At 39.6% G+C, this 27,685-nt stretch overlaps 1 protein-coding gene across 3 annotated transcripts in view; it reads left to right on the top strand.

The window, feature by feature from the left end:
* The window catches only part of LOC121901898 (protein unc-13 homolog C-like), a 113,731-nt gene that overhangs the window by 25,227 nt on the left and 60,819 nt on the right, over positions 1-27,685 (top strand). For 2 of the 3 annotated variants that reach the window (XM_042418998.1, XM_042418981.1), the window contains 11 exons: positions 589-667; positions 3,147-3,152; positions 3,530-3,601; positions 7,682-7,901; positions 8,971-9,198; positions 12,968-13,109; positions 16,661-16,830; positions 18,365-18,480; positions 18,776-18,939; positions 24,037-24,193; positions 24,643-24,711. In XM_042418998.1, coding sequence (XP_042274932.1) covers positions 589-667; positions 3,147-3,152; positions 3,530-3,601; positions 7,682-7,901; positions 8,971-9,198; positions 12,968-13,109; positions 16,661-16,830; positions 18,365-18,480; positions 18,776-18,939; positions 24,037-24,193; positions 24,643-24,711 — 1,423 coding nt within the window. The remainder of the gene's footprint in view (positions 1-588; positions 668-3,146; positions 3,153-3,529; positions 3,602-7,681; positions 7,902-8,970; positions 9,199-12,967; positions 13,110-16,660; positions 16,831-18,364; positions 18,481-18,775; positions 18,940-24,036; positions 24,194-24,642; positions 24,712-27,685) is intronic. The other variant, XM_042418990.1, reaches the window with a different exon arrangement.

Genomic DNA, 27,685 nt, shown 5'->3' with positions numbered 1-27,685 from the left:
GATGTCATTTTGAGGTCATTAGAGAGGCTTTGAGTGACAGTTGAGGTGATGCCACTGAGAGCCTCACAGGAAAGGAGCAAGACTGGTATGGAGCTGTGTAGTGTGCACAAGGGAGTTAGAGGATGGAGAGAGAAAGATAACTACAACTTGTAGAAACAGTTAGAGGAAATTGGAAAAACTCAGTGTGGAAGAATTTAAGGTGTTGCCATAGTTTTTGCTGCAGTTATCCATCACTATATAATACAATATCATATTCAGGATTCACAGTATGCACATTACTCAATAATAGGTATAATATGTATCAGTAATATGCATTGCTGCAGCACTGCCCTGTAGAAATTGAAATTACATGGAAGAAAGGGAGTCTATGGGAACAGCAGAGGGTGAGAGGGATTACAAAGAGCTCCAGTGTAGGTGGTCGGCACCATGTGAAGCTGAGAGGAAGGGGTGAGACAGGTTAGGCAGGAGGCATGATCCACGATGTTTGCCAGCTGTGTAAATCAAGGCCCCCCTTCCATGGTAGTAATGTCTCCCCCAGCATGGTATTATTATGATATTAATACACCTTAAATCTGTCTGCTTCTCTAGGGCTGGCAGTATTCTTTATGGTATTGACAGCATGCCAGATTTACGCCGCAAGAGGACAGTGCCTCTTGTCCGAGACCTGGTGAGTCATCTGCCTCAACAAGGTTATGTGTGATTTATGTTAAATCTATCTGAGTGACCCCACATTATACGACACTGGCGGAATCCTTCTCTGTGTGAGTATGGACTCCTGCTGAAGATAACAATGAGAATTTCACTTTACTGGCAAATTGATAAATTGCGATAATGCTGGGATAGAGTGAGTGACAGCGTCTGTCTGTCATTATTATATAGCCTGATATCCTCAGGACTGAAATTATAGCTTTTTAGCTTAAGTCTCTGCAAAAGTAGGCTAATGGTTATTTAAATATAATTTAGTCTGGATTTAATTACAAATATGTTACAGCACATGATTTGTATGATTAAATTGACTTCACATATGTAGACCTGCTTTGCAGTTTCAAAATGAAGTAGATTTTTAAAAAGTCACAAACTTTCATTGTGATAAAACAGTAAGGACCTGATTGGTGATAAAAGCAACCACTTAGAAGTCTGGCAATTTAGTGTAGAGCACTGCCTTGTGGGATGTTAAATGTAACCTTAGCTATAACTCTATGGCTTAATTAATTAGCCTAGAGAGGGTGTTTAAGATACTGCATCACAGTGATGCTCCCCAATTTGTTTTTATTACAACATAATGTGTCATAACATATCCCACAGAGAGGCCTGTTGCAGTGCAGTCCACTTTAGCACTGTGCCACATGGTTAGTCCTTCTGAAAGACAACAGGCGGTTGTGATGCCAATAGTATTCATGTCTGTTTATAACTGTTTGTCCATTATGTGCTGCACAGTGCGTGTCTGTCTTGTGTTGTTATGTTTCTCATCTTCATGTATTTTAGCAAAAAGGATAGAAATATTTTCTCAACTATTTTAAATTAAGTTGTTTAAAAACAACCTGTTTTAATACTTTTTAAAGATTTCGAGTCTCTTGTGAAGTAATACAACATGCGTTTTATGCACATGATAATGCAGCTTGATGTCATACACATAGATGCTGATAAATGTTTATATCACAGTGAACAACATGAGTTGATACTGTATTTGTCCATATCTCTCATGAAATTAATAACCAACAATGTCTTGGTAAGTATGGGTTGTCGTCTTTTATTTTTTAATTTTTTTGGATTTTGCGTGTATATTTGCCATTCCTACATAGACCCATAACAGCTATGGGTGATATTTTTCAGTGAGTTGTCAGATTTCAGCCTTGCCGATGCTTGGCCATTTTTCTTCTTTTTTGTGTGTCGCTCGGCAGGTGTGGAAAATTGCATTTAACTTGAAATGGTGACAACTCAACCCAAAAATATATCCAAGAGACTTCATTGACTTCTGATTTAACTGTGTGAGGCTTTTAAATCATGTAAAAGTGACACTGAACAAGCCTTTTACACGTGGGATGAAGTCAGTAGTCAGCAAATTAATTGGTCCCCTCTCATGCCTCTCCTTTGTCAATGTCCCCCATTTGCTGTGCGATTGCTTCAGGGCAGCAACAGCGTTTGATTGGAACCGACGGCAGGGTTCCCCCACATTATGGCGGGATGCAAAAACATAAACAAACGGAAAGAAATAGTTTGAAATCGATTCACAAAGCACTGGATGCTATATTGTAGCTGAACAGGTATTATCTGGACACAGGGTCATATTGTATTGCCCTCAGCAACCTCAGCAGTGCTGGTGCATGTTGATAAACTTACATCAACACTCACAGTTCATGTAGAGGTCACATTCCCTCCTACATTCTCCATGGCTTCCATGGATCTTTACCATAGCTGGGCTGTACAGACAAGAGGGTCGTGGTAAAGACTGATCCAATATTGTCAGCTGTCCATGTCTGCATTCCTCTGTTACGTAATTTCCTCCAGTATGGGATAAATGTTTATCAATCTCTGGTCACCCAGACTCAATGGATATTAATGTAATATAGCTAATTTACACGTGTATATCTGTGTGTCTCTGTGTGTTACCTGTTTGTGTTTGTGAGATTGCCTTGTGTGGGCGCGTATCATTTATGTTTGAGTAAATTTGCGAACGTCTGAACAGATGTGTGTGTGTTTTTTTAAGTGTGTGAGTCAGTGTTGTGTGTGCGCGTGAGTCGGTGTCGTGCAGTACAGCTGGCTTCACCCATACATGAGTGTGTGTGTCTTGTGTTTCTCTGTGTCAAACTAATGTGCAGAGCAGACAGCAGAAAATATGATCAAAGCTTCATCCAACAGAGAAATGAATATAAATGCCAAGCATGACTGCAATTTAGTAACTTCCAATGCATGAGTGGATAAAGAATCATGCAACGGCTGTATAATCTCTCTCGATAATAGTTATTTTTCTAGAGCCCTGTGCCCTAACCAGCAGTCCTGCATGGCAGTTGAGACACTTATGCTCTCAGTATGGATAAATACAATTACTCTGCTGTTTGTGCTTTCATAATTCACCCTCCCACTCCTTGTCTAATTCAATTTCTTTATTTCTTTCATTCTCTATTCATGCCACCTGGAAATCACAGGCTTTGGTAAGCTTATTGTTTGTCCGTGATTGTGCACGAGTTAAGAGCAAAAGATGCGGAGCTTTATCTTCAGTGATATCCATAACAAAATACTGTAGATATCATTTATTTTTTCATCAATTCATTTACTATGTTAGCTAATTTCTATATGTAAAAATTATTCTTATATTGTTAGATTTAGGGACCAAAATAAATGATTCAGTCTTCATGACATTTATTTCTACTCAGTGCTTCAATATTATCATTCAGTCACAAGCTGTAACTCTGTATAGATGTGTGTTCTGTCTGTAAATCCATTGTTATACTGTGTAAAACTGCAGAAAAGTAAAATGGGTCAATGGATTTCTCCCTTTTCATCATCTCTCTTTTTCCTCTTCTCTCAGACCCTCACTGCTCGAAAGGCAGGCATCTCGTTCGCTCTGGTGAACCGGTCCACCCTGAATAATGAGGACCTGGTGAGTACTAACATGCCTGCACTCACTGCCTGCATGGAAATCATTGTCTGGTTATAGTGGAGTCTTGGTGGGTAATGGAGGGCTCTGCAGAGACATAGGATGCTGGACCCGTGCTCTCATTATTTTTTAGGGTGGTGTTTGGAAGAAGAGTGTGCTGGAACACTGACAAACTTTTATAGCTGTGCTGTTTGCTGCAGCCATTGTACTTCAGGGTTCGGGATCACGTTGCCAGGAACGCAGGGTTCCAAAATGAAAATGAGATGGATTGCATCCTTTACTGGCCTTATTTCTTTGGATGTACATACAGCATGCCATCATCTGTCTCTCTTCCTGTCTCTCTGTATATACAGTAATTCACACTGCAGTTTATTAAAATGGTCTCTGTGGCCAGATACTCACTCTTATTGCTATGCTGTTTCTGTCAGATCATTTGGCTGAGTCCAGAAATTAAGAAATGGTCCCATCATTTCAGTTAGACTATGCCCTGCGATTAATAATAAGCACTGTGCATCGATGAAGGCAGAGTTATAGAGAAAGGGCAGAATGTCTCAGTCAATAGCTAGAGACACTTTTGTGTTGACCTCCAAAGCTCTCTCTGCATTAATTGATTGCAATTCTTCCCTCCCAGAGGAAAGACGGCGTTATAGGAGGCAAACAGCAGGAGAAAGTAGTTTCTTAGCAAGACAAACACGCAGACAATTTCATATCCGCTGATGTGCAACATGGGACTGCCTAAGCCTACAAGATTACTGGATTAAATTGTGCTCTGTACATCATTTCATCTTTTTAAACAAGAGACATGGTTCTCAATTTGTGTGTATTTTCCTATCACTTTTCTATGTGACACACTTCACTTGGTCTTCATGGTCCACATGCCCAGTTGCCCTAAAGTGACAGGGTCTTGATTGCTTACTAATAGCCATGGGTTTGATTAAAGGGGCTTTAGGGATGAACAACTAATGTCCTAGATGAGGGAGAAATTACGTTATAGATGCACTGTGTTAATTGGTGTGCGAAGGGAGCTCATTCTTTGGCAAATATGGAGGTTGTGCAGCAGTAGTACGTAAAGGCTTGAACTTTAGGGGTAGATGTCCAATATTCTGATTAGGATAAAATGAGGAGTTTAATAATTGGTGGTCGAGGGTAGCTGAGTTCCGAGCAAAGCTGCAGATTGTGCGGTCTTGGTAAGTAGGACGAGCAGATGTCAGAGTTTTATCTGCTGCATTAAGTCCAGGAGAGTGCTTTCCTGTGAGGACTGTAAGGGTACTCAGTAAATGACCATATGCTGTTTAAGAATGCAGAGGAGTTAGTGGAAGAGAGGAGAAAGGGAAAGGAAAGGACATGTGGAAGCGAATGAGAAGAGAATTAAAGGAGAGCAAAGCAGAGAGTGATTTGTCATCATGACCCTACAGCCCTAAAGTCACCGATCAGGCATCCATGTTGTACAATCCGCCCTCGACTCCCTGGAGAGATGTTTCAATCCGTTTAGATTAGCACTCTGTGGTGTTGTGTTCTCTCTTTTAACTTAATACATTTTAATTGAATTTAATTTAGTAAACACACTAGCTATGACGTGTAGAACTCTCTCCCTTGATGCTTTTCTCTTTCTGCATCATGTTTCTCATGCATCTGCTTTTTAGAGCAGAAAGGAACATTATATGTGAGCTGGCTAACGGCCCATGTGTCCGCTTAATGTTCTGAGCTGCATGTGATCTGAGCACCAGAGTCTTTTAATGGTGACTGTCAACATAAACTAGGGCCTGCTTACCTGCTGAGACAAAGGCAGGGACTCAGTTGTATTAAGGAAGGAGGGAGACACAGAATGACATGGGTCAAAGAGTTACTGGAAATAGGATGTGATGTGTTGATTTAAGTCAGTTCAGATAGCATCAGGTAAGCTGTGAGCTGGCAAATACACTACACCATACAATACATGCCTTTGATTTCTGCCCAGGTCATTTTGAGTAGTTTTGTGAATCTGGCAGAAAAGCATATTAGATTAGAGATATTAGAGTTTAAAAATACTTGCAGTTGTTTAAATATTACACCCAGGTCATATGTTTTTTGGGAAAACCACATGGATTACTCGTCAGGGCTGAAATGGTACAGTAGTTAAAGCGAAAGATTAGAGGTGTAGAAGGCTGGAACAGGATGAGGAGGATAGCGGTGTCAATGAAGTGGTTGACAAGGACAATAGGTGGTGAAATTGGAAAGGAGGGGTGAAAGGAGGAGGAGAGATTAGATTCTTCTCTGTCAGGCAGAGGCTGCGGCTGTCAATCAGCTCTACCAGTGTCTTGCACATCACCAGGGTTACCTCACAGTGTAACAGATGAAACTCACACATGGAGCATTCTTCACACATCTGCTGCACAGTGTGACATGCAGTGTCAGGAATGAGGAAACAGATAGGGAGGGAAATTTGAAAAGAGAGAAATAGACTGGAGCAAAGAAATAGATATTAAAATACTATTTTATGGAAATGCCAAAGCGGAAAAAAGAGTTACACACTTAACATGCTCAGTAAAGTAACTTTAAGGTTTTGTACCATTAAAAAAGAATCTAGTTGGCTGGTAAAATTGCAGCCAAAAAAGATGGTATTTCCCAGCCAAGTCATCTGAGTGAGAGAAACAGAGATTGAGAGGTCTCTGAGATTTCCCACACTCACAGAAATTCTGGCTCCCTCATCTCCTGCAGGCTGTCAGTACCAGACGGTTCAGTATTATATTTGGTGAGGCTTCCGGGTGTGGCCCTGTTCTAGCTACTGTGTGAGTTGCGAATAAATCTCAGACATCTGCTTCATCTCATCGTCCTCAGATTAAAAGAGAGATCTCTCTCTGTCTCCCTCTGTGTTTCATTAAAGGTCCTCCAGGGTTCAGCAGCTTCTGTGCTGCATCAGCGACGCAAAGTCTCACAATGTTATAGCCTTGTTGTCCTGTCATCGGGTGTCATTTAATCATCTGTGCAAGTGCGTGTGTATTTGTGTGGGTATGTGTGTCCGAGTGGGCAGTGCAGTAGTCCCTGCTGTGAAGTGCAGAACCACTGTTCAGGTGTAAAAGCACATTGTCAACACACAGGGGGCTGACAGCACAGGGCAGGGAGGAGGAGAAGGGATGAGGAGTGGAGCGCAGTAGAAGTGGAGAGCAAGTACCTCTTGAAGATTTATTTAACCACCATACATCTCCCTCTCTTTCTCCATCACTTTCTCTCTCTCTTCCTCCCTCGCTCTCAATCTGGATAATGCTCACTTTTAAAAACCTTATTTACGGCATCCATTGATTCTCCCTTCAAGAATTGGCAAGTCCTGGCCCGTTTTCCAGTCGTTGTGGATGGCAGGGCTCCTGCAGTAAAGCATTCAATTTGAAGAGGCTTCTGTTACACAACAATCAGTCTAGACAGACCTCTAGTCAACTTTAGTATTTGGTCTGGAGAAGCTTTTGTCAGTAAACCACTCAATGTGACTAAAGCCTTTGGGCTAAGGATGCTGTTAATCTAAGCTTAATGAGATGTCAGGCTGATTTTCTCTCATACGACTGACCTCTCCATTGATGATAAGGTATCAGAATAGGATCAACAAAGACTCCCACAAGTTATCTCTTGGAATAATATAATCTGATCCTGTTCTCTAAAAAAAGAAGCTTGAAAAACACAGCAGTACAGATGAATCATCACTGCAGTTTGTCAATTTATATGATTGTGAAGATTAACGCAGAGGGGTATTGTAAATTTTATCCAGCTCAGATTGCAGATCGATGTGAATAAAGATTATTGAGGTTGTGTATTCTGCTAAAGTTCCAAACTGAAACTTTGTATTTATGATATTGATCTCTCAGCAGGTGCAAAGGTATTCCTCTTATCTTATTTCAGTACTGATCTCAAGATGTATTAAACATCTCTGAAAGGCAATTTAAGCGCAAACTTGTTTTTTTATTCACTTTCGCAGTTGGTGTGAAATCTTATTTTCTGTAGCTCATGGTACCATGAGAGTTTAACAGCATCAGCCCTACCTCTTCTGTTTTTCACATCTCCACATTTTTTTCCATCATTTTATTTATACACTATCTCACTTTTCTTTCTTTTCAGAAACTACATGTCTTCAAGAAGACTCTCCAGGCCTTGATCTACCCAATTTCATCCACAACACCTCATAACTTTGAGGTGTGGACAGCTACTGCGCCCACCTACTGCCATGAGTGTGAGGGGCTGCTGTGGGGCATCGCCCGCCAGGGCATGCGCTGCTCAGAGTGTGGTGTTAAATGCCACGAGAAGTGCCAGGACCTGCTCAATGCAGATTGTTTACAAAGTAAGGAAGTAGATTAATTTATACATCAACACACTGACAGCTGACCTATTTTTTTCCTTCCCATAATGCTTTTTTGTATGGTTCACAGAGATTTTAACACTCTGTGTGTAAGTCTGTGAGAGCAAGTATTATTTGCATTTAAAATAACACGGACCTATTATCATTATGTTACATGTATTCTTCTAATGTCTATTTTTTAATCGTAGTCTTTAGACGGTAGAAATTATATAATCGTTAACATGAGTTTAATCTTGAATTAAATGTTTTTTTCTGGGAATCTGTTATGTATGCACCATGCCATGTGGTAGTCAGTCTGTAATGTTTTCACTTTTGTTTTTTTCTTCCCCGCACATGTCTATAAATACCAAGCATAAGTCCCACAGTACACGTGAATGCTGTTGTGGGGATTTGTGTAATACATATTACATATCCCCCACCACTTGTAGCTACAAGTAACATGGTGCATTTACACTGCTCGCTCTGTCACTGGCACTCATTACAATCTCCAATCAGCTTTTTCAATCAGGCACACCCCTGCTGTAACAGTGTAGACTAATAGAAACAATGCGACACACAGGCTTCAGGATGATCCTCACGGCAATCCTCACACACACTTAAGTGGATTAGCTACACCCTGGCTGCTATAAAACTCAGTGTTTTGTAACAGTTTTATACAAGCATAACAATGTTTTATAATTCAAACTGCGATTCATCTTTATCACATTTCAATCTGCACTCATGAACGCACTGCAGATACAAGATGATACTGTGATCAGATACAGAGAATTAACCGTCGCATGGGTCTCTTTTGTCTTACAGACACACATTCATATAAATAAACACACATATACACACACTGACATCAACACATGAATTTTGGATTTCTCATCCATCACACATCCAACACACATTAGATCTGATCTGTTGCTGGATGCTGTAACACTATATTGTGAACTCTTCACACACAAGTAGAGATAAATGAATGTTAGCCAACCATAGATAGTTAAAAGATAAGACATGAAGAAAGGTGATGAGTACACATGATGAATGCCCTCTTGGCTTGTTTCAGGGGCAGTGGAGAAGAGCTCCAAGCACGGGGCAGAGGACAAGACTCAGAATATCATCATGGCTATGAAGGAGCGCATGAAGATAAGGGAGAAGAACCGTCCTGAGGTGTTTGAGTTGATCCAGGAGATGTTCCAAATCTCCAGAGAGGACTTCGCTAGCCATCTGAAGACAGCCAAGCAGGCTGTGCTTGATGGGACCTCCAAGTGGTCTGCCAAAATCAGCATCACAGGTTAGTCTGGTTCCAGTGAATATATCAGAAAGTTCATTCTTCAAACCATCCATTACATATTTTATTATGAATCATACCATAATAGCATCTGCCAGGTAGGATATGAAGTTGTTTTTATTAGCCTTCATTTACACATTAATCATCGATGTCCTCATACTGCCCTATGACCTATGGGCCATGAACTATAACCCAAATCAACAACACTGCCATTACAAGTCAGGATCCTCTACTTGTCATTAACCTCAAGATCTTGGTCATTAACCTCTGACACAGAACCAAAAACAACAATGCCCATTTGAAACAGAAATGAAAATAAATTAGATAGTTTGAGGAGAAGCAATTTGTTGATAATACTGTGAAGGTTACTGCCATGTCACTCTTAATGGGGACAATGAAGATTTTTTTGGTCATCCTGTACAGACTTTGGAAACAGAAGTTTAATTTCTTGACAGATCTAAACCATATCTACTACACTCAACTCATTTACTTTGTTAATGGCATATTTTTAAGAACACATCCATTTTAAATAGGACCTCAGTCCATGATATGTAGCGCTAATGAAAACACGATACAAGTTGAGCAGTAGGAGGGCTTATCAGGTTGCAACAATGCTTCCTGCCAAATGTTAAATGGTGGCACAGTAAATACAAAGCAACTGAGAGGCGATGATGACTTATTATAGCAGTAGACTACTTGCTGCAACTGACAGAGATCTTTATGTCTTATTTTTGAGCTCACTTATGCTGACAGAACTTTGCACGGTGTGCTTTGGAAATGAGCCCCCCCAGAGCTGCACCTCCAGCTCTCTCTGAGATGCCAATCAAAATGTCATGCCCCTGAGTACAGTTTGACAGTACAGCTCTTCACAGCATGTTCAGAAGGAAAATGATCTGGGTTTTCTTTTTAAGACAACTTTTCACGCATGCATTTTGCTCTTTTTTGTGGCACTATTAGCTCCTGGGGTTATGCAGTGGTTTGGTAAATTTACCAACTCAGATTGAACAATTTCTCTTTCTGTGGACGTAAAGGGAAATTAATGAAACCGATGTCCTTTACTTCCCTAACTTCTATTGTCTTTGTTTACCAGCCCTTTTAGTGAAAGGGAATAGAACTGAATCACAAGTCTATATTTGAGTCTAATTTATGGCACTATTTTTCATTCCCTCTTTGATTACATAATCTCAACAACATAATAACAACATAATAATGATGTTTTTATTTTTCTTTGCTGCAAGCTTTTCCTGTTATGCTGCCACAAAATTAATTTTCCAGTAATCGTAGTAGCATAAACATGAATATCATATAAAGTTGAAGAACAAAATCATCATCCTTGAGAATTACAAGGCCTTTCTTTTATTTCCCTGCATAATTTACATACACATGGTACACACTGAAATCACTGGGTTTCATTTTCTGCAGCTAGTTAACAACCCATCTCTGTGGTAACTGTGCCAGGCCCAGCTCAGTTACTGCCCACCTTGCATTTCTGGCAGTGTCAATATACCAGAGGGAAACAGAAATAGAGGAGGAGACAGACAAATAGATGGGGAGAGGACATGTGGAGAGGAAGAAAGAAGAAAAAGAAGACAGAGAGGAAAAAGGAGTGAGAGAGACATGAGAAAGACCAAGAGTTGCCTCTGTCAATATCCCAGGGGCCTATTGAGAGTCCCATTTTGGATAGTATTTATTGAGTTGTTTTTTATTTATCTTTCATTTGATAAACACAGACTGGTATTGAATCTGCAGCACTCTGACAGCAACCATGAGATATTCTGTATCTGGTAAATGTGCACAATAGAAGGTCTGGCAGTGAATATGAACCTTGATCAGACATACAGTAATCAGTTAATTATAAAATCTCAGCTAATTATCAACTCTGCACCGGTCACCTTATTATCAAAGAAACAATGACATACATCATTATATAAGGTATATATATACTATTTTCCTTTACTTCAAACAACATTGTATTTTCTTTTGAATTATATTGCTGTTTTTGAAAACATTGCTCAAACACACCCCAAGAGAGGTCAGTCTATTAATTTGAAAAACATGCACTCAGTCTCCTGTGTTCAATGACCATTCTTTACACCACAAACATGCTCCATGTGTTTATGCTTCTGGGTATGCCCCCTCTGGTACTCTACTTCACTCAAATCAATAGAAATATCTCACTTTTCTTACCTTTTGTGCTTATATTGTATTATAGTATATATTGTGTTTCACAAATGGCAAAAGAAGCCAAAAAAGCAGCATGGTACCTTGAAAGGACACAAGTATACAGTATTTGGGAATAGAGAGTTAATAACAATTACTCTGATTTCAACTTGGTGAAATACCCAGATTCATCACACCCCAGGGCCAACAAATCTCTTAGCGAGTCATTTATCTTCTCTCTTTTCTATTGGCGAAAAAACATTGTATAAGTGTTCAGGTAGTTGTGACGTGCTTGAACATGTAAAAATATAAAACCAGATAGACTCAGGAAAGGATTCAGAGGGATTTGAATTTGACAAACAGGTTCACTATGGGATTAAAATACTATCAAACACCAACTCCCAGTTTACTCCACTGAAGGTGTAGATATGCTCTAAACAAACTGATTTGTATGACATGTTGTCCAACCTCTAGGTAAAAGTGTTTATAATTGTTCTGAATGGCCAATCTTGAGGACTGGGTGTTTTGCACTCATTTGTATGTAGGAAAGTAATTAAAATAGTTGTGTGAAGAATAGATAAAGAGAACATGAGAGACTCCACCTACTTTTTCACTTCTAAACACTTGGCCATTCGCTGCCTTGAAGTGGGCATGCTGGTCAGATTATCAGTTTGATAAATTTACAAAAAATGTTGGACACAGCCCCTCCTGATTCCAACATTTGAAAGATTTAGGGGAGGGGGTTTCAGACACTGTTGGATGATCCAACAAGCACTTTATTTGAACCTGACCAATTTACACATTTGTTACTCTCTCAGACCCCTCCTTTACTACAGGAGCCATTTGATTTTGAGTACTCATGGAGCAAGCAGGCCATGCCTCTTCAAACCTCTATATCCTGCCCACCAACCCCTGTCAGCATTGAGCTGAGGAATATATATGTACCCTGAATTATTTAGACTGTCACTTATGCATATTTAATGCCCCAGTGTCGTTTTTCCCTTTTATGGCGCTGTGAAATACTACTGTCTCGCTTTCTCTGCACCTTCCTCTCTGTGTGTGGAAGTAAGATTCTGAATCACAGGTCTTTCTTTGAAGCCAAGGCTTAGCTCAGCATGGTGATGTTGTAGCAGTGGGCACACACACAGGGGTGGGATCTACCTATAGCCTGGATGTGAGAATAGATAAATCATAGATAAACTTAATATTATGTACAAAAATAGATGAAAGATAGCTGCTGTCAATGAACCAAAGCTGCTTTGTTACCTCAGCTTTTGGCAAGTACACCAAATTGTCGTAGGAAGCAGAGGCAGTGACAAGGCTTCAAGTCTTAAGTTGGAACCAAAGAATGAAATACAGGAAACTGATGAGTAAGCACTGAAGTAAAATATAGAGGAAGATTCATGAATGGGATTGAAAAAGTCCTGTAAAAATATTCCAGGACATATGTCCCTAATAGTATTAAGTATGGATCATTAAGGTTCAATTAAAAACAACTAACTTACCATTTCAACAGTCATCCATCTAAAAACAAAAAAGGTTTATGTTGCTTGTGGTACTCACGTAAATCTTCTCCTTTTCTTCAACCCTGTCTTACCCCATCACACCCCAGTGATGAGTGCGCAGGGGCTACAGGCCAAGGATAAAACTGGTTCCAGCGACCCATATGTCACCGTCCAGGTGGGCAAGACCAAACGCAGGACGAAGACCATCTTCGGCAACCTCAACCCAATCTGGGATGAGAAGTTCTACTTGTAAGTGCTTTCTATTAATTTGAACTTTATCTGACCAGATAATCCCCAGCAAGATTAAGCTTCATCTGTTCAAGAGACTCTTAAAGCATTTGTCAGTATGTAAACGATTTTTTTTTTTTTTTAATACCTGGCTGTTACTTAATACTTTGAGAAATTACTATTATTTATTACATGTTACACACCAGCTGCACTGCAGAGCTTTTGGAGACTTTACTAAACACAGCTTTACAATAGTATCCATCAATATTGTTATATAGCATATTTCAGCAACAAGGCAATTCAAAGTGCTTTATATAAAACATTAAAAGCATCGAGACAGAATGCAAAAGAAACACTATAAAGGGACATTTAAATACAATTAAAAACAGTCATTAAAGAACTAAGAGAATAGAAAACAGAAATAAACCAAAATAGAATAAGGATGTATAACATACAAGAATAAAAGCTACAGTGCAGGGTCAGAAATGATTATTTGATTTAATAAAAGGCAGCTGCAAACAGAAAAGTCTTCAGCCTTGATTTAAAAGAACTGAGAGTTACAGCAGATGTGCAGTTCTCTGGGAGTTTGTTCCAGATACGAGGTGCATAAAAACCAAATGCTGCTTCTCCATGTTTAGTTTTGACTCTGGGGACAGAAAGCAGACCAGTCCCAGATAACCTGATGGTTCACAACGTAGCAGCAGATAAGAAATGTAATTTGGCCCATTCAGTGCTTTATAAACCAACAGTAATATTTTATAATCAATTCTTTGACAGACAGGACGCCAGTGTAAAGATCTGAGAACCGGAGTTATATGATCCACTTTCTTCATCTGAGGACTCGAGTAGCACCGTCCTGAATCAGCTGCAGCTGTCTGTTTGATTTTTTAGGGAGACCTGTAAAGACAGCATTACAGTAGACAAGTCTATTGAAGATAAATGCATGGACCAGTTTTTCCAAATCCTGCTGAGACATAAGTCCTTTAATCCTTGATATATTCTTAATGTGATTGTAGGCTGACTTTGCAATTGTCTTAATGTGGCTGTTGAAATTCAGGAGTCCATGACTACACAAAGATTTCTGGCTTGATTTAACATTACTGATTGAAGCTGAGTGCTGACTTTTAATTGTTCTTCCTGGGCTCCAAAGACAATTACATAAGTTTTGTCTTTGTTTGATTAAAGAAAATTCTTGCACATCCAATCACTGATTTGTTCAATGCACTTACTCAGTACTTGTATAGGACCATAGTTGCTTGGTGATATGTTTATGTAAATTTGTGTGTCGTCTGCATAATTATGGTAACTTATTTTGCTGTTTTCCATAATCTGAGCCAGTGGAAGCATGTAGATGTTGAATAGAAGAGGCCCCAGAACGTAGCCTTAGGGAACTCTGCATGTCATTTTTGTCCTCTCAGATGTGTAATTACCAATACACACAAAGTAGTCCCTGTCCTTTGCCATAAAGTCCCACCCAGTTTTCCAGTCAGTCAAGTAATATGTTGTGTGCGATCATGTCAAATGCAGGACTGAGATCCAGTAATACTAAGACACTTAAACACTGTCTGTGTTTAAGTGGATATCATTGAAGAAATTAACAAGAGCAGTCTCAGTGCTGTGGCATGGTCGAAACAATAGAATAAATCCTTTAGTGCTTTAGCAGTACGTGACTCTCATACTGTATGACTTATCCATTGTGCTGGCCAGGCTTCTGCCTCTTTGTTTTCAGCACAAGCTGTTCTCTCTGGTCAGTAAAGGTGTGCAATAGCCACATGAATATCACCACTCCGTCTACTTATTAGTTCTCTGCCTCCATGTTTTATTTTTACTCTTTAATTTATTTTAGATAGATTAGAGAAGGAAGGTGGATGGAGGAGCCAACGGCAACGACACTGCATGAGCATGGGTAACCAGGGTAAATTTGCTAAGCTGGCGATCACACATCCATGAACTAATCGGTGCACTGCCAAAACGTTCTGGGTGGAAATCAAGTGCTAGAATTATTGTTCTGCACGTCAGAGTAAGTGGATTACTGGTAATGCAGTAACAAAAATTTAACAGAGCAAACAGAAGCAGATCAGAAAACAAGGAGGCTTTGTACTAAAATATGAGCACATATACTTATCAAACAGAGGGGATTAGAAATAAAGGCCTCTATTATAAGCCTGCTTCCAATAAAGGCCTGGTACCCTCTGCAGCTGAGGTAAATAAAGGCCCCGGCCACTATTTGAGGAAATACGGTAGCTGGAAACAAAACCCAACAATAAAATGAACATATTATTTGACTGCTATTTGAAGGTCTGGCTCCATCTCACTAGGCAGCAGAGAGCCTTTGTATTTTTTGTTTTTTGTTCTCTCTTCTTTTCTTTTTATCTGTAATCCTCTGTATGTATATGGGACACTGGGGAGCAACTGTTAAAGGATCAGAGAGATTTCGTCATGTTGACTTAAACCAAAGAGTGAGCAGCTAATGGCATTTTTGATTCATGCTGTACAAGCGCTAAGTTTTCAGGTGCTATTCCTCTGGAGGTGTCTGTCTATACTTCTAGCTCATATTCATGTAAGAGACCATATTTTTTAAATGTGAGCCTTTTAATGAATAGTTTTAACAGTGATTAATTAATTAATTTTAAAGAACTCATAGGAACACATTACCAGCATATTACTGAGATTGTGTATGTGTGCATGTCCTATGCCAGTAACAGACAAGGCTCCATACCTGTAATGAGACTCCAGTGGTGGCTGTAATAAAACTCTTTCCCATTACTACAGGGATGTAGATTAATAGAGCGATACATTACTGTGTGCTTGACAGAGAGCAAAGTCCCAGACTTGTGTAGCAGCAACATCCAGTGCTTCCCCAAGAAAGGGATTAGTTAAAAAAAATACTGCAGATACTGTTTCTCTGGCTGTCGCACCCAAGATGTCATTAGAACAAAATGTAATCTGTCGGTTTTAATTCCAGAGCCGAACAGTCTGACCCCATCTGAAGCTAAGTGCTTTGGCCACCTCTTTTCTATTTAGCAGTGTCATTACTGCAAAACGACGGTCAGCTGCAATGACGTGAGGAAGACCAAAGAGATGGATATTTTGCAGTATAAAGCCTCCCAAATAAGTAATCCTTGCTTTAAATGCTACACAATCATTCTTGTGTAACGTTCAGCTCATCTCTGATGATTTTAGCATGCATTGAAAGAGAGTAAAAATATACAGATGCACAGTAAAGGTCATGCAATGTCTTGGGGTAATTCTTCCTGCCAGGCAGAGAGCCCTTCTCCACATACACATGCTAGGCTTGCACACTCACTCATACACATCCATGGATGCACACAAAAACACACACTCTCTCATTTGAATCCAGGCAAGAATTGTTCTCCATATGTTCCTTAGAAAAGGGTTAAGATGTATGTGTGTGTCTGAACTTGTATTTATGCTTGAATTATGCATTTGACTGTCATTCCGCTCCACTGAATACCCCCAACCTGATGAGCTGTCACTTAATATGCTGTTGCTGCTGTTGTTCATGTCGTTGTGATTGTTTTGACCTGGCGTAATCATCTTTCAAATCACAGCGAATGTCACAATGCCACTGACCGCATCAAGGTGCGTGTGTGGGATGAGGATGATGACATCAAATCACGAGTCAAGCAGCATTTCAAGCGCGAGTCAGATGATTTTCTGGGCCAGACCATCATTGAGGTTCGCACTCTCAGCGGAGAGATGGATGTTTGGTACAATCTGGGTATGTTGCTCATTTTATTCTAACGTTTTCTTACAAATGAGATATTGATTACTCGACAACTATGGTGGCATTTATTGTGGCACTTAAAAACAGTGATATAAGACACTTTGAGATCTCCCTTTATATATGTAACAATCTGTCATTAAAAGGACCAGATCATTTGATTTTTTTTTTCTTACTGATACCATACTTTGAGGAATTTAAACATATGTTCCTACAAAAAACTTATTTTCTATTTAACAAAAGAAGCCAAACTTCTCAAATGTTAACTTAACACTTGCAATCACGCAAGTTAGGATTTTAATCATTAAATATCTAATTAAAGAGTAAGTATCTAACAAGGCATTCAATGCAATGTTTGATACCTGACTGTTTTTGATACTGTGTTATAGGCACGTTAAGTTTCAGCCCTAGTTATCAGTGTCATTACCACTCCACAAGGTTTATATGCTATGAACATAAACATGTAACCAATTACACTGTAACTATTATAACAGGATATGAAGATAAGATGAAGTGTGGTCCAGTTGAGGTCATCATTACAGTCTATGCACCAAATACCCACAGGACCTGTGGTTCAGTTTGGGTACTGATGCTGTTGATGCAGAGTCTTTACCTATTTCCACTCTCATACATCACTGTTTTCATCATGCTGCATGAGGATGAATGGCAGCATAATGGGAGCTCCCACTTCTGTTGAAGTATTATGACTAACAGGTGCTGTCTTTGTTTGCCTCTCTAGCTAAAAGGAAGCAATTTGTGGTAATAGTGACCCCTGCCCTCTACTGCTTCTCTGTGCCTTTTTAAATGTCCACAATGAATGTTTAAACAGGCTTTTGCTGGTGTGGGTGTCCACCCCTCCAGCTGCTCTCCTCTCTAAGCCTCTTCAGCTCCTCTTCAATCTTGGCTTTTGCGCTTACATGGCTAGTCACCGTCGCTTTGTCACGTTATTATTTTTCACTTGTCTGTCTCTTGACCAACTGACTGTAGAGGAAAATTTCACTCATTTGACACAGCAGAGATGAATTGCATATGAGAGCACAGATGGGGGTATTTGAAGTCTGTAAGCAGCTGCCGTGTCATTAGTTCTCAGTCCTGTCAGGAATGTGTTTGCTGGCATCTGTGAGTGCATGTGGCTCTATGTGAGCATTCAAGTCTACATGCACTCTCTTTCTACTAAATAAATAAAGTATTTTTTTTCCCAAAACCAACAAGCCTATTATAGCTAATAATATTGTTAATGATACTGTTTTCTTGTGCATAAAACGTCATGGCTGTAGATATGACATAATTCATGTTTTATGGAACATAATGTCAAGCAGTAACTTTACTTTATCATCCAGGACAAAGCAGAAAGAGATGCTACTGTATGTTTTTGGAATATGTGCCTACCAAAGACTGGGTTGAGCCATGTCACATCACTGCACTCTGTATGGTTTAGCTAATATGTCTTGTAGTTGGTAGTTATTTTTCAGTTACTTCCCAATTTTGAGAGTTCAGACCAGAACTAATCCAGCCTGGTTGTGTGTTACAGATAAGAGGACTGACAAGTCTGCTGTATCTGGTGCCATCAGACTCAAGATCAGCGTGGAGATGAAAGGGGAGGAAAATGTGGTTCCACCCCACGGCCAGTACACCTGTTTACATGAGGTAACCATTGTAATGTGACTCATGAGGAAAGTTAGTTTTCAAACAACTCATCTTTGGGGAACAAAGCATTAAATAATTATGTCATATCTCATGTTTGCTAAAGACTGTGACTACAGAAAAAATAACACAACAGGATCTTTCAACAATCGACATTCACAGAATTGCTATAAAAGATGATGAAGATGTCTCCAGTAGTGGCGTACACTGAGCAAAGAAATGTCTCTTTTAATACCTGTTGTGACACTGTGCTCCCTCACCATACCCTATTCCTTCTTATCTCTCGTGCTTCTCACAGAACCTTTTCCACTACTTGACCGAGGTGAAGAACAGCGGGGTAGTGAAGATCCCGCAGGTGAAAGGGGACGAGGCATGGAAGGTCTACTTTGACGACGTGTCCCAAGAGATAGTGGATGAGTCCGCCATGAGATACGGAGTGGAGTCCATCTATCAGGCTATGACGTTAGTACCACCCTGATCTATGGCCTTTTACCTCACCAATCAGTCATTGTCTCATTCTGGAGAGTGGAGTAGAGAAGGAGATGAGAGAAGGAGAGTAGAAGGAGAACAGGAGTAGTAAAGATGTCTCCTCAGCAGAATCAGAGCTTGGACTATCAAGCTCCTAAGTTTGATTGATTAATTGCTGGTCTCCTGGAAAAACTCCCAACCTGCCTTGGTCACATTGATCATGGACACACATAAACACACTCGTTTCCCTCTTTCTCCCTGTCTCCCTGATCTTCTATGACCCTCTCCATCAATAATGTCTGTCTCTGGGTTTTCTCCACACACATACTCACATAGCCACATGCAAAGACACACCAACTAAAATTAAAATCATTAGATATTGATCAAGGTCATGCCATGCCATGTTACGTTGTGGGGTGTTGGTGTATTGCTTCCCACTACAGAAGTTTGCATCATGCATTTTATCTTATATCTATCTATTCTCCAGTGCTCTAGTGGTCACTATAGAATTTTTTGTCTCTAAACAGCAAACTTTGAGGAACAGATATGTTAAGTCCTGTGTACTTAATTTCTTATATAAGACTATTTCTTTATTTCAAAACTCTTTGTGGTACATGCAGTGAAATGATGAGATGGCTGAAAATTTTTGATTAAGACTACATTAGACAAAGAAGATTCTACTCCTGAGCTTCTGTCAGTGTCACCTCGCTTACTCTTGGTGATCTATCACTGGTTGCATTGGAATTCATTTCTAAGCTATACTGTCTGTTGTGCATCTCAGTCTGTTATTATGTTGTCTCATGTTCACTGTTTGCTTCATGACATCTTCTGCTTCTTAATATTTCAGTAAGTAATAATGAGTCACTTGATGCCTGTTAGAGCTGCTGTTTGAAAATCTCAAATCGCATCACCAAACTGCACCTTTTAAGCTCTCCTCACCCTGTAACATGAGCTTGTTGGGCGGTCCCAGTAGCTGACTATGTAATTAGTTACTACCTTAGTAAATCAGATGCTAATTACACACAGATTGTGTGGACAAATTTGGTTGAAAGGCTCACATTTGTGCTTTCATGTTTAGGAATCTGGCCACATGCATCCCTGAGATGAAGCAACACTGAGAGACAGTTTTTGTATTTGTGGTCTCTGTATTATTTGCTCAATCACTGTAAAAAATGTTTGCAACATAAAGTACTCTGCTTGCAATGTTTTTTTTTATTTTTTGTAGCAAAATGAGACAACAGTTCTTTCAGGATGACTGGTTTCTTTCTGATTTTTAGCTTTTTTCTACTAGGCCCAAGCATGTTTGATCCCCCCACCCCCTACCACTTTTTGAGATCCCACTGATCAGGATTCAGCCTCATATATCCCACAGCAGCTCCTTTATTTACTCTCCTACTGGCCTTATAGGGCAAATGTGTTGTTGGGTTTCTGTAGATCCCTTTAAAGCTTGATTTAGCTTTTCATAGGATTCTTCAGCATCTCACATTTGTAGCCTTCATATCCACATAAGTAAAGAGTCCAACTGCTACAGCAACAGCATGGTTATAGCTGTGTTGTTGACACATATGATTGTTGTAGTGCTGCCGATGTGAAGTTGCTGGGTGACAGACTATTGTTTTAGTGTGACAGTGTATTGCAGCATGTGAGAGATTGCTGGGTTATTTAACTGCAGACAAGTGAAGCAGTAAGTGGCTTTACTACCAGCTTTTTCAGGTGGAGTTAATGCTCCAGGCTTGAACCTTGTTTAAGCTTGGCGTTTTTCATTGTGGTGCTTATTATGCTTCATCAGGAATTTATGAAAGGCCCTACCTTTCTGCTTTCTTCATCATAGAACCTTGACTCCCAGTCACTCCAGACATGATGGCTGCATAAATCACAGCAGCTGTGAAGACTCACTCTCCCTCCTGTGCCCCCCACAACAACCCCCAACATACACTTCCCTCATGTTCGTTTTTCTTCATCTCACTCTATCACCACTCCCTAACTCCCTTGCCTCCCTTTTCCTCTGTTTCTCATCATCTTATTCTCATTTCTTCCCGCCATATGAAACCACAAAATGATCATATGTGAGTGAATGCATGGTACATTGCATCCACTGATAAAAACCAAGGCAGGGTAACACACGGAGAAGCAATGTCTTTCTCTTGAAAATTTGCTCAGGAGATCCAGCTCTAAAAGCACCATGGGAGTTTGTCGGATGCCATCATCACTCTCTTTGCATCAGTCTCTGTGCTCGCCTAACCCCAAGTGCTCCTGGGTAATTTGGAGGCTGAAAGCAGAGTAATTAAGTTGGCCTCCCGATGAGAACATGTTTGTGTTTCTATTTGTGTGTGTGTGTGTTTGTGTGTGTGTGCATGGGCTGCACTCTGGAGGGGGAGTAAATCTGTAATCATTATTTCACATAACTCGGTGCCTTTTCTAACACTTTGGCTTCATGAAGCAATGACTCACTGAGCTGTTTAGCTTCAAAATCTCTGGACTTCAAACCCAACATCCAGCTTCATGATACTTATGGTCACTTCCAACTTATGTGATATTTATGGACAAACACGTTAATTCAATTTATTTTTCCTAATATTATATAATATATTAAAAAGAATACTGCAAAATTATATCTATCTGAAGGTGAATAATACCAATTATTTTGATTTTTTTTATCTTTTAAAGCAACATTATGTGGAATCTAAACTAAAGGTAATGGTTGAGATTTGTTGATACAAACTCAAAATACAAGGAAATCTGTTTTCCATAGAATTAAGAATGAGCATTAAACACATGCTATATTTATAGAGCTCAGCCTACTTTTTCTGGCTTTAAGCCCTCAGGCATCTTTACAGTGTAAAAAGCATCCAGTTCATCCAGATGCTTGGTTGCTTTGGGTCACAGCCAGAGACTGATAAGGGAACCCTTGTTTACATTGTCTGCTGCATTAAAGTAAACATACAGATTATTGCGCATATACATTTTTATGTTGTGTACTACCTAGAGTAACATTATCCTTCACTGTAAATGATGTATCAATGAGGATGGACGTACCAGTGAATTATAATGTAGGAAGCATTCCACATCGCTTGTGAAGCAGAAGTATGAAGTGCTAAAATGAGCATATGCTCTAAACTCAGACAGAGATCCTTGCTCAAACCGGGCCTCCAGCAATTAATTACTGCTGGGTAGTGCTGTTGCAGTGTTTGTGTGAGTGTGGGTGTGTGTGTAGAGAGAGAGAGAGAGAGAGAGAGAGAGAGAGAGATCATGGCAAATCTGAAGGGGCAATACATGCGCCTCTCTCAGCATGATAAGTTTAAATTTCAGGTAATTTAAAGGGCACCTATTATGCTTTTGCTTATTTACAGTCATATGTATAATGTTACAATGTCAGATGTTCAGATTAATCATGGCCAAAGTGTCAAATAATGAGGTAAACATATGTAGAAGTAATCCCAGTGAGCAAAAAGCACCAGCTTCAGACTGCTCTGAATGCTCGGTTTCCAGCGTTTTTCTACTTTCAGCCTGAGCCGACGTTGGCTCGTGATGGATTTCTTTATATGATCATCTGCTCAGCACACAGCGCGCCAGTTCACTGCTCCGCTCCGCTAACATTATGGCATTTTTCCATTGTTTGGGGGTATCACATTGAGCCATGACTTGAGCTGGCACATGAGTGTTTTTCCATTACACAGCAGGCAAAGTAAAATAAGTTGTTTACCTGTTGGAGGTGTGCTGGTCATCTGCAGCTCTTCATCAAACATCATCATCACTTGTCACTGTTTCTGCTTGTACTATTCTCCCCTGCATTATTTTAATAGCTCCAAATTTCTCCATATCTTGTTGTGTTGACTTGATTTTAGCGCTGTTAAGGAAGCTCTGATAATTTGGTGAGGAACACCAAACTTAACGAAACTTAACATGACTCTGATACGGCTGCCCCTCAGCAGGCTTCCTGAAAGCCAATCAGAACAGAATGGGCCAAAACTGCCTGTTAGAGACAGAGGTTGAACTGAGAGGCTGCATAAAGGGCCAGTATTAGATAAATAATGATTTTTTAAAACTGTGAATCATGCAAAGCTACTCTGGTGGAGTCCAAAAATAAAAAATATAGAGCTGGAAATGAGCTTAATAGGTCCCCTTTAAAACAGTGCTGGAGACAGGAGAAAAGGAAACAAAATGTATTTAAACAAAATACATCAACTTTGCAACAATAACAAACCCCTGCTTCAATCCCTCCCCTGGGAGAGATGACTTGTAGTTTGTGTAATTTTAGCTCATCACATACAGTAGTATTGAGATGCGTTTTGTGCAAGGTTGACATACATTGATTCATCTTAGTGGAAAACACTTAAACTGGCAATTGCACACACTGTGCATGAATTTGTCTCAACTGTCTTTGTTACAGAATGAAAAAACAAGTAAGTTTAATGGTAGACAGTAAGATTTGCATTTCTTTCTTCTATTTCTCTGGATATGACTACATCTCAGCCCCAACAGGAACCTTTGGTTTACTGTCAAACACTTGCTCCATCTATTACCTGCAGCCTTATATCTTTGATTGTATAGCTTATAAAGCTTTTATTTACAAGTATTTTGCTATAGATAATCTGTGAAGACACTTTTTATTACATGAACAGGGCAGTGAACTAATTATGCACTAACTCTTCCACCAGAAGTAATTGTTTGGAACAGAGTGTTCTCTCTTCTGCAGTCAGAAGGTGAAAATAATGAAGAAATATTGTACTGCAATATGTTTGCACAGTTTTTGTTTTTTACTGTAGCCACTGGCAGTGTATGGACAGATGGACAAACACAGGGTAGGGGATATTTTTGAGCTATATATTTCAAGGGTATTTTTTTTGCTGAACTCTTAACTGTGTTCTTTTTCAACACTGTAACTTTGTGGATTTTGGGTTATTTAAGTTCATATTGATTAATTTATCATTTTCTCTGCCTGGAATTTTCTAGTTGTTGTGGGGTCTCTGCTTTTTCATATGATTATCTATCGATCCTGGGTGAAGAAATGATGTCGATCTTGCCCTGAAATGACTACGGCACTATGCTTGAAGCCAAGTGAAGATAATAGCTGTTTATTCTCCTCTGCAGGCATTTCTCCTGTCTGTCTGCCAAATACATGTGTCCCGGTGTGCCAGCAGTGATGAGCAACCTGCTTGCTAATATTAATGCCTACTTCGCCCACACCACCACCACCACCACAACCACTGCCTCCGCTTCTGACCGATTTGCTGCCTCTAACTTTGGAGTAAGTGTGCCTATTTTTCTCTTGTAATCTGCCAAAAGTGATACATAGACATAGAGTGCTAAATAAAAATGTGGGTCATCCACAATCTCCAGTTAGAATCAAGTAACATCTATTGCTATCTTATATTCTGATATTGAACTACTGACATCACTATTTTGTGTGATCATTCCCAGAGTTATTGTCTAAAACAAGTTGTGCACTTTAAATCAACAAAATCTCAAAGGTCGCCAGTGCTTTCTGATTGAACATTTAATAAGCTAATGTTGCAATATTTCCAGGCAGGAAGCCGAAGCTGGCAATACACTTAAACCACAAAATTTTGTTCCAGGAAGCAAAAATGAACCACCGCAGGCATATCAATGCTACCACACAGTGTTATAAATTCTTTGACAAAACACTTTGGGTGTGGTGACACTCTAAACTAAATTATGGAATTCTCATCCTGACAGAGGGAGAAATTTGTCAAATTACTGGACCAGCTGCATAACTCTCTAAGGATCGACCTCTCCAAATATCGGGTATGTATGTGAAATTATGCATGTAGTGTAGTGTGTTTGTGAAATCTAATCTTATTTGTGTTTGTCTCTGTGTCTTCTGTGACTATTATCAGTTTGTTGTAAAAAACAATCTCAAGTCTACATTGTTATTATGTAGATGGACTACATTTTCACTGGACATTTGACACACTGCAGGCTGCCATTTAGTTTGCTATGTTTAGCATTTACCTCCTTTAAAACTGGCTTTAAACACCTTTTTGTTGTGCTCTATTTGGCTATCTATTTTTGACAGAAGTAATGCCATCTAAGCTTTCTTCCACTTGGTTGATTTGATAAAGGCTTCCTGGTTCACTCAACTTTGTTTACAGTACAGTGTGTGCTTACTATATCTGGCATGGAACAGCAATCCGTTTACGCTTTGATGTTAATGCCAAACGTGTGGCTGTCTCCCTCCAAACGTGGATATTGACTGGGTCATCTTCTTTCTTGGAAACATTTCAATCCGTATTTCATGCATTTTTCCCACAGTGTAATTGCGCAGGATGCATGTTAATGTCAGATACTGTATTAAAAGTGTTCTACTAAATATGGTGATTATTGCAAGGTAAATGTCATTCCAGCTGTGTGTGACATGATGTCATATCAAGAATGACATTTTATTATGCCACATGTGACACATTCCCCATATGTCCCCATAATGTTAACAACTGAGTATATGCAGAGTGTATATAGCGTTGGAGATTTTGTGGTCTTAAGCTGCGATGATTAAGAGAGGCTTGTGAAAAGCAGAAGTTACAGATAGACACATATATAGACAGACAGACAGACCTCATGTCATACATTGTTGTCAAACAACACTGAATTTAATTTAAAATGAATTGAATTATAAATGACTAAAGTGATTTTGCAGTTTTCAGCAGATTGTAGCCAGGCACATAAATACTGGTAATCAGCCTGCTGTGTCAAGAAGCCCATCAGCATCTCAAGAAATAGTGGTTCTTCTGGTCCAATAAATAGACCCTACAGTGAGTGTCCAGCACTCCACCTGACATGGTAGTACATGGATTTAGACTACTGGACACCATGTAAACAGATGCAAACTAGGCCACATACTCCCAGGTTTCTGTATGTAGGCTGTAGCAACTCCAGGATGATTTAATGTGTCAAGTATCAACTAATACTAGCAGACATTTGCTGGCCAGTACTAATGTAAAACAAGAACATGTTGTTTCAAAAGACAACCACATACCTGCCTGTGTACTACATTAATATGCCAATGATGTTTGCCTCTTGCCATGCATGTTCACATAAGTTAAGCACACTTCATATTTTGGTGGTTAAGCTGTAGTATCCAAAGTTAAATATGTGAAATATAAAACAATATGCACTAGTATAATAGTACAAGCAATACAATTGAATCAGAGCTGTAACAAACCTTATCTTTGTAAAGGTAACATGATTCAATTTTTGTTGATACTGTGTAAGGGAGGTGATCATTCAAATGTTAAAGTAATTTGAATGCATTATACTAAAATGTGTCTCTAATATTTTGTCCACCCCATTTATATACATGCTGGGGAAATAACATTTCTCTGTAAGAACAGATGTAGTATCATTTCATCCCCCAGTTAGTGACACTTAGAGGCCTATTTACTGTATGATATAGGTTCATTCTTCATGGTCGTTTGTTTGTGGGTTTTCACGTCATTTGTTAGTGAACTGTACTGCTGTATATACAGAATTTTCAGAATTTTCTGATTGACCTGTCACAGCCATAGCCTGTACGTGTTTGATTTAGAGTGCTTATTGACGTTGTTTCATGTCTTATGAGACCACACTTTGTGTTGTAGTGTGCCAATTGACATGGTCGGTTATCGTCAATACTTGCATATTTGTGCAATAAACTCAAATAAAACATACCTAAAAAGCTGAATTACATGTAAAAATTTGATTAAATTGTATAATTAATTTAAATAAAAACATGTTTTTGTTTGATGAAATAACCAATGACCCTTTGAAAGAATCATCAAAAACATGGTGACTCTACGTAACTCAAAATGTATGAGAAAATGTGCCAGTAAAACATAGTGTTTAGATTAGACAATGGTAAAATGTAGAAACTGGAACCATGCAATCAGGAATTCATCTCTGATCGCCAGAGATCTGCCACTCCCGGGCCACTAAAGGTGCTGCTGTATTCTACTCAGGCAGATTGAAATCCTGACATACAGTACATAATCTTCCAGAACAATCCCAGGGGAGCTAATCCTGTTAAACACCACACACACAAACACACAGGCACATGCAGACACACACACAAACACATTCAAACACTCACTTGCATGACCATATACACACATATACTGTACATCCATACACATGTGCCCAAATGCAGATACAAATATGCACATAGTTATGGACACATGCACAATCATACACACGTTTATATCTCTCTCTTTCTCTCATTCTGTCTCTTACACACACATACATGCATACACAGACCCGCATCTCCTTCACTTCTGCACTTGCTTTCCCAAATGTGTAGCCATCCACACTGTTGTTTCACTGTAACTGCACACTGCCTTAAACACAGGTATGCACCTGAGCACCACACACACACAGACACACACATTTCTCCTCAGCTGGTGGCATTACACAGTGAACTGTAACTGAGAGATGACCCTCTCACCTTTAGTGTGATACAAAAGGCAATGTGTCGTTGAGTGGGTTATCACTTTAATTCCCTCGTTCCTTGCCACGGCTCTCTTTGTGAAGCCACATGATACAGAGACACACCCTGATAGCAGCAGATCCTGCTGGCTGCCCATCATGGCTGCATGATGGAAAAAGAGGAAGGATGAGAGGAGGACAGCAAGTAGTAAATAGTGAGGGAGGGATAAAGAGAATTTGGAAAGAGAGGTGGATGAAACAAGCAGAGAGAAGGAGTCAGAAGAGCTGGGCTTTGGACGAAGAGGGAGAGAGTTGGAAGAAATGA

The sequence above is a fragment of the Thunnus maccoyii genome, chromosome 1, assembly GCF_910596095.1.
Source record: "Thunnus maccoyii chromosome 1, fThuMac1.1, whole genome shotgun sequence".
NCBI lineage: Eukaryota > Metazoa > Chordata > Actinopteri > Scombriformes > Scombridae > Thunnus > Thunnus maccoyii.
This window is presented reverse-complemented; position numbering and strand designations above follow the sequence as displayed.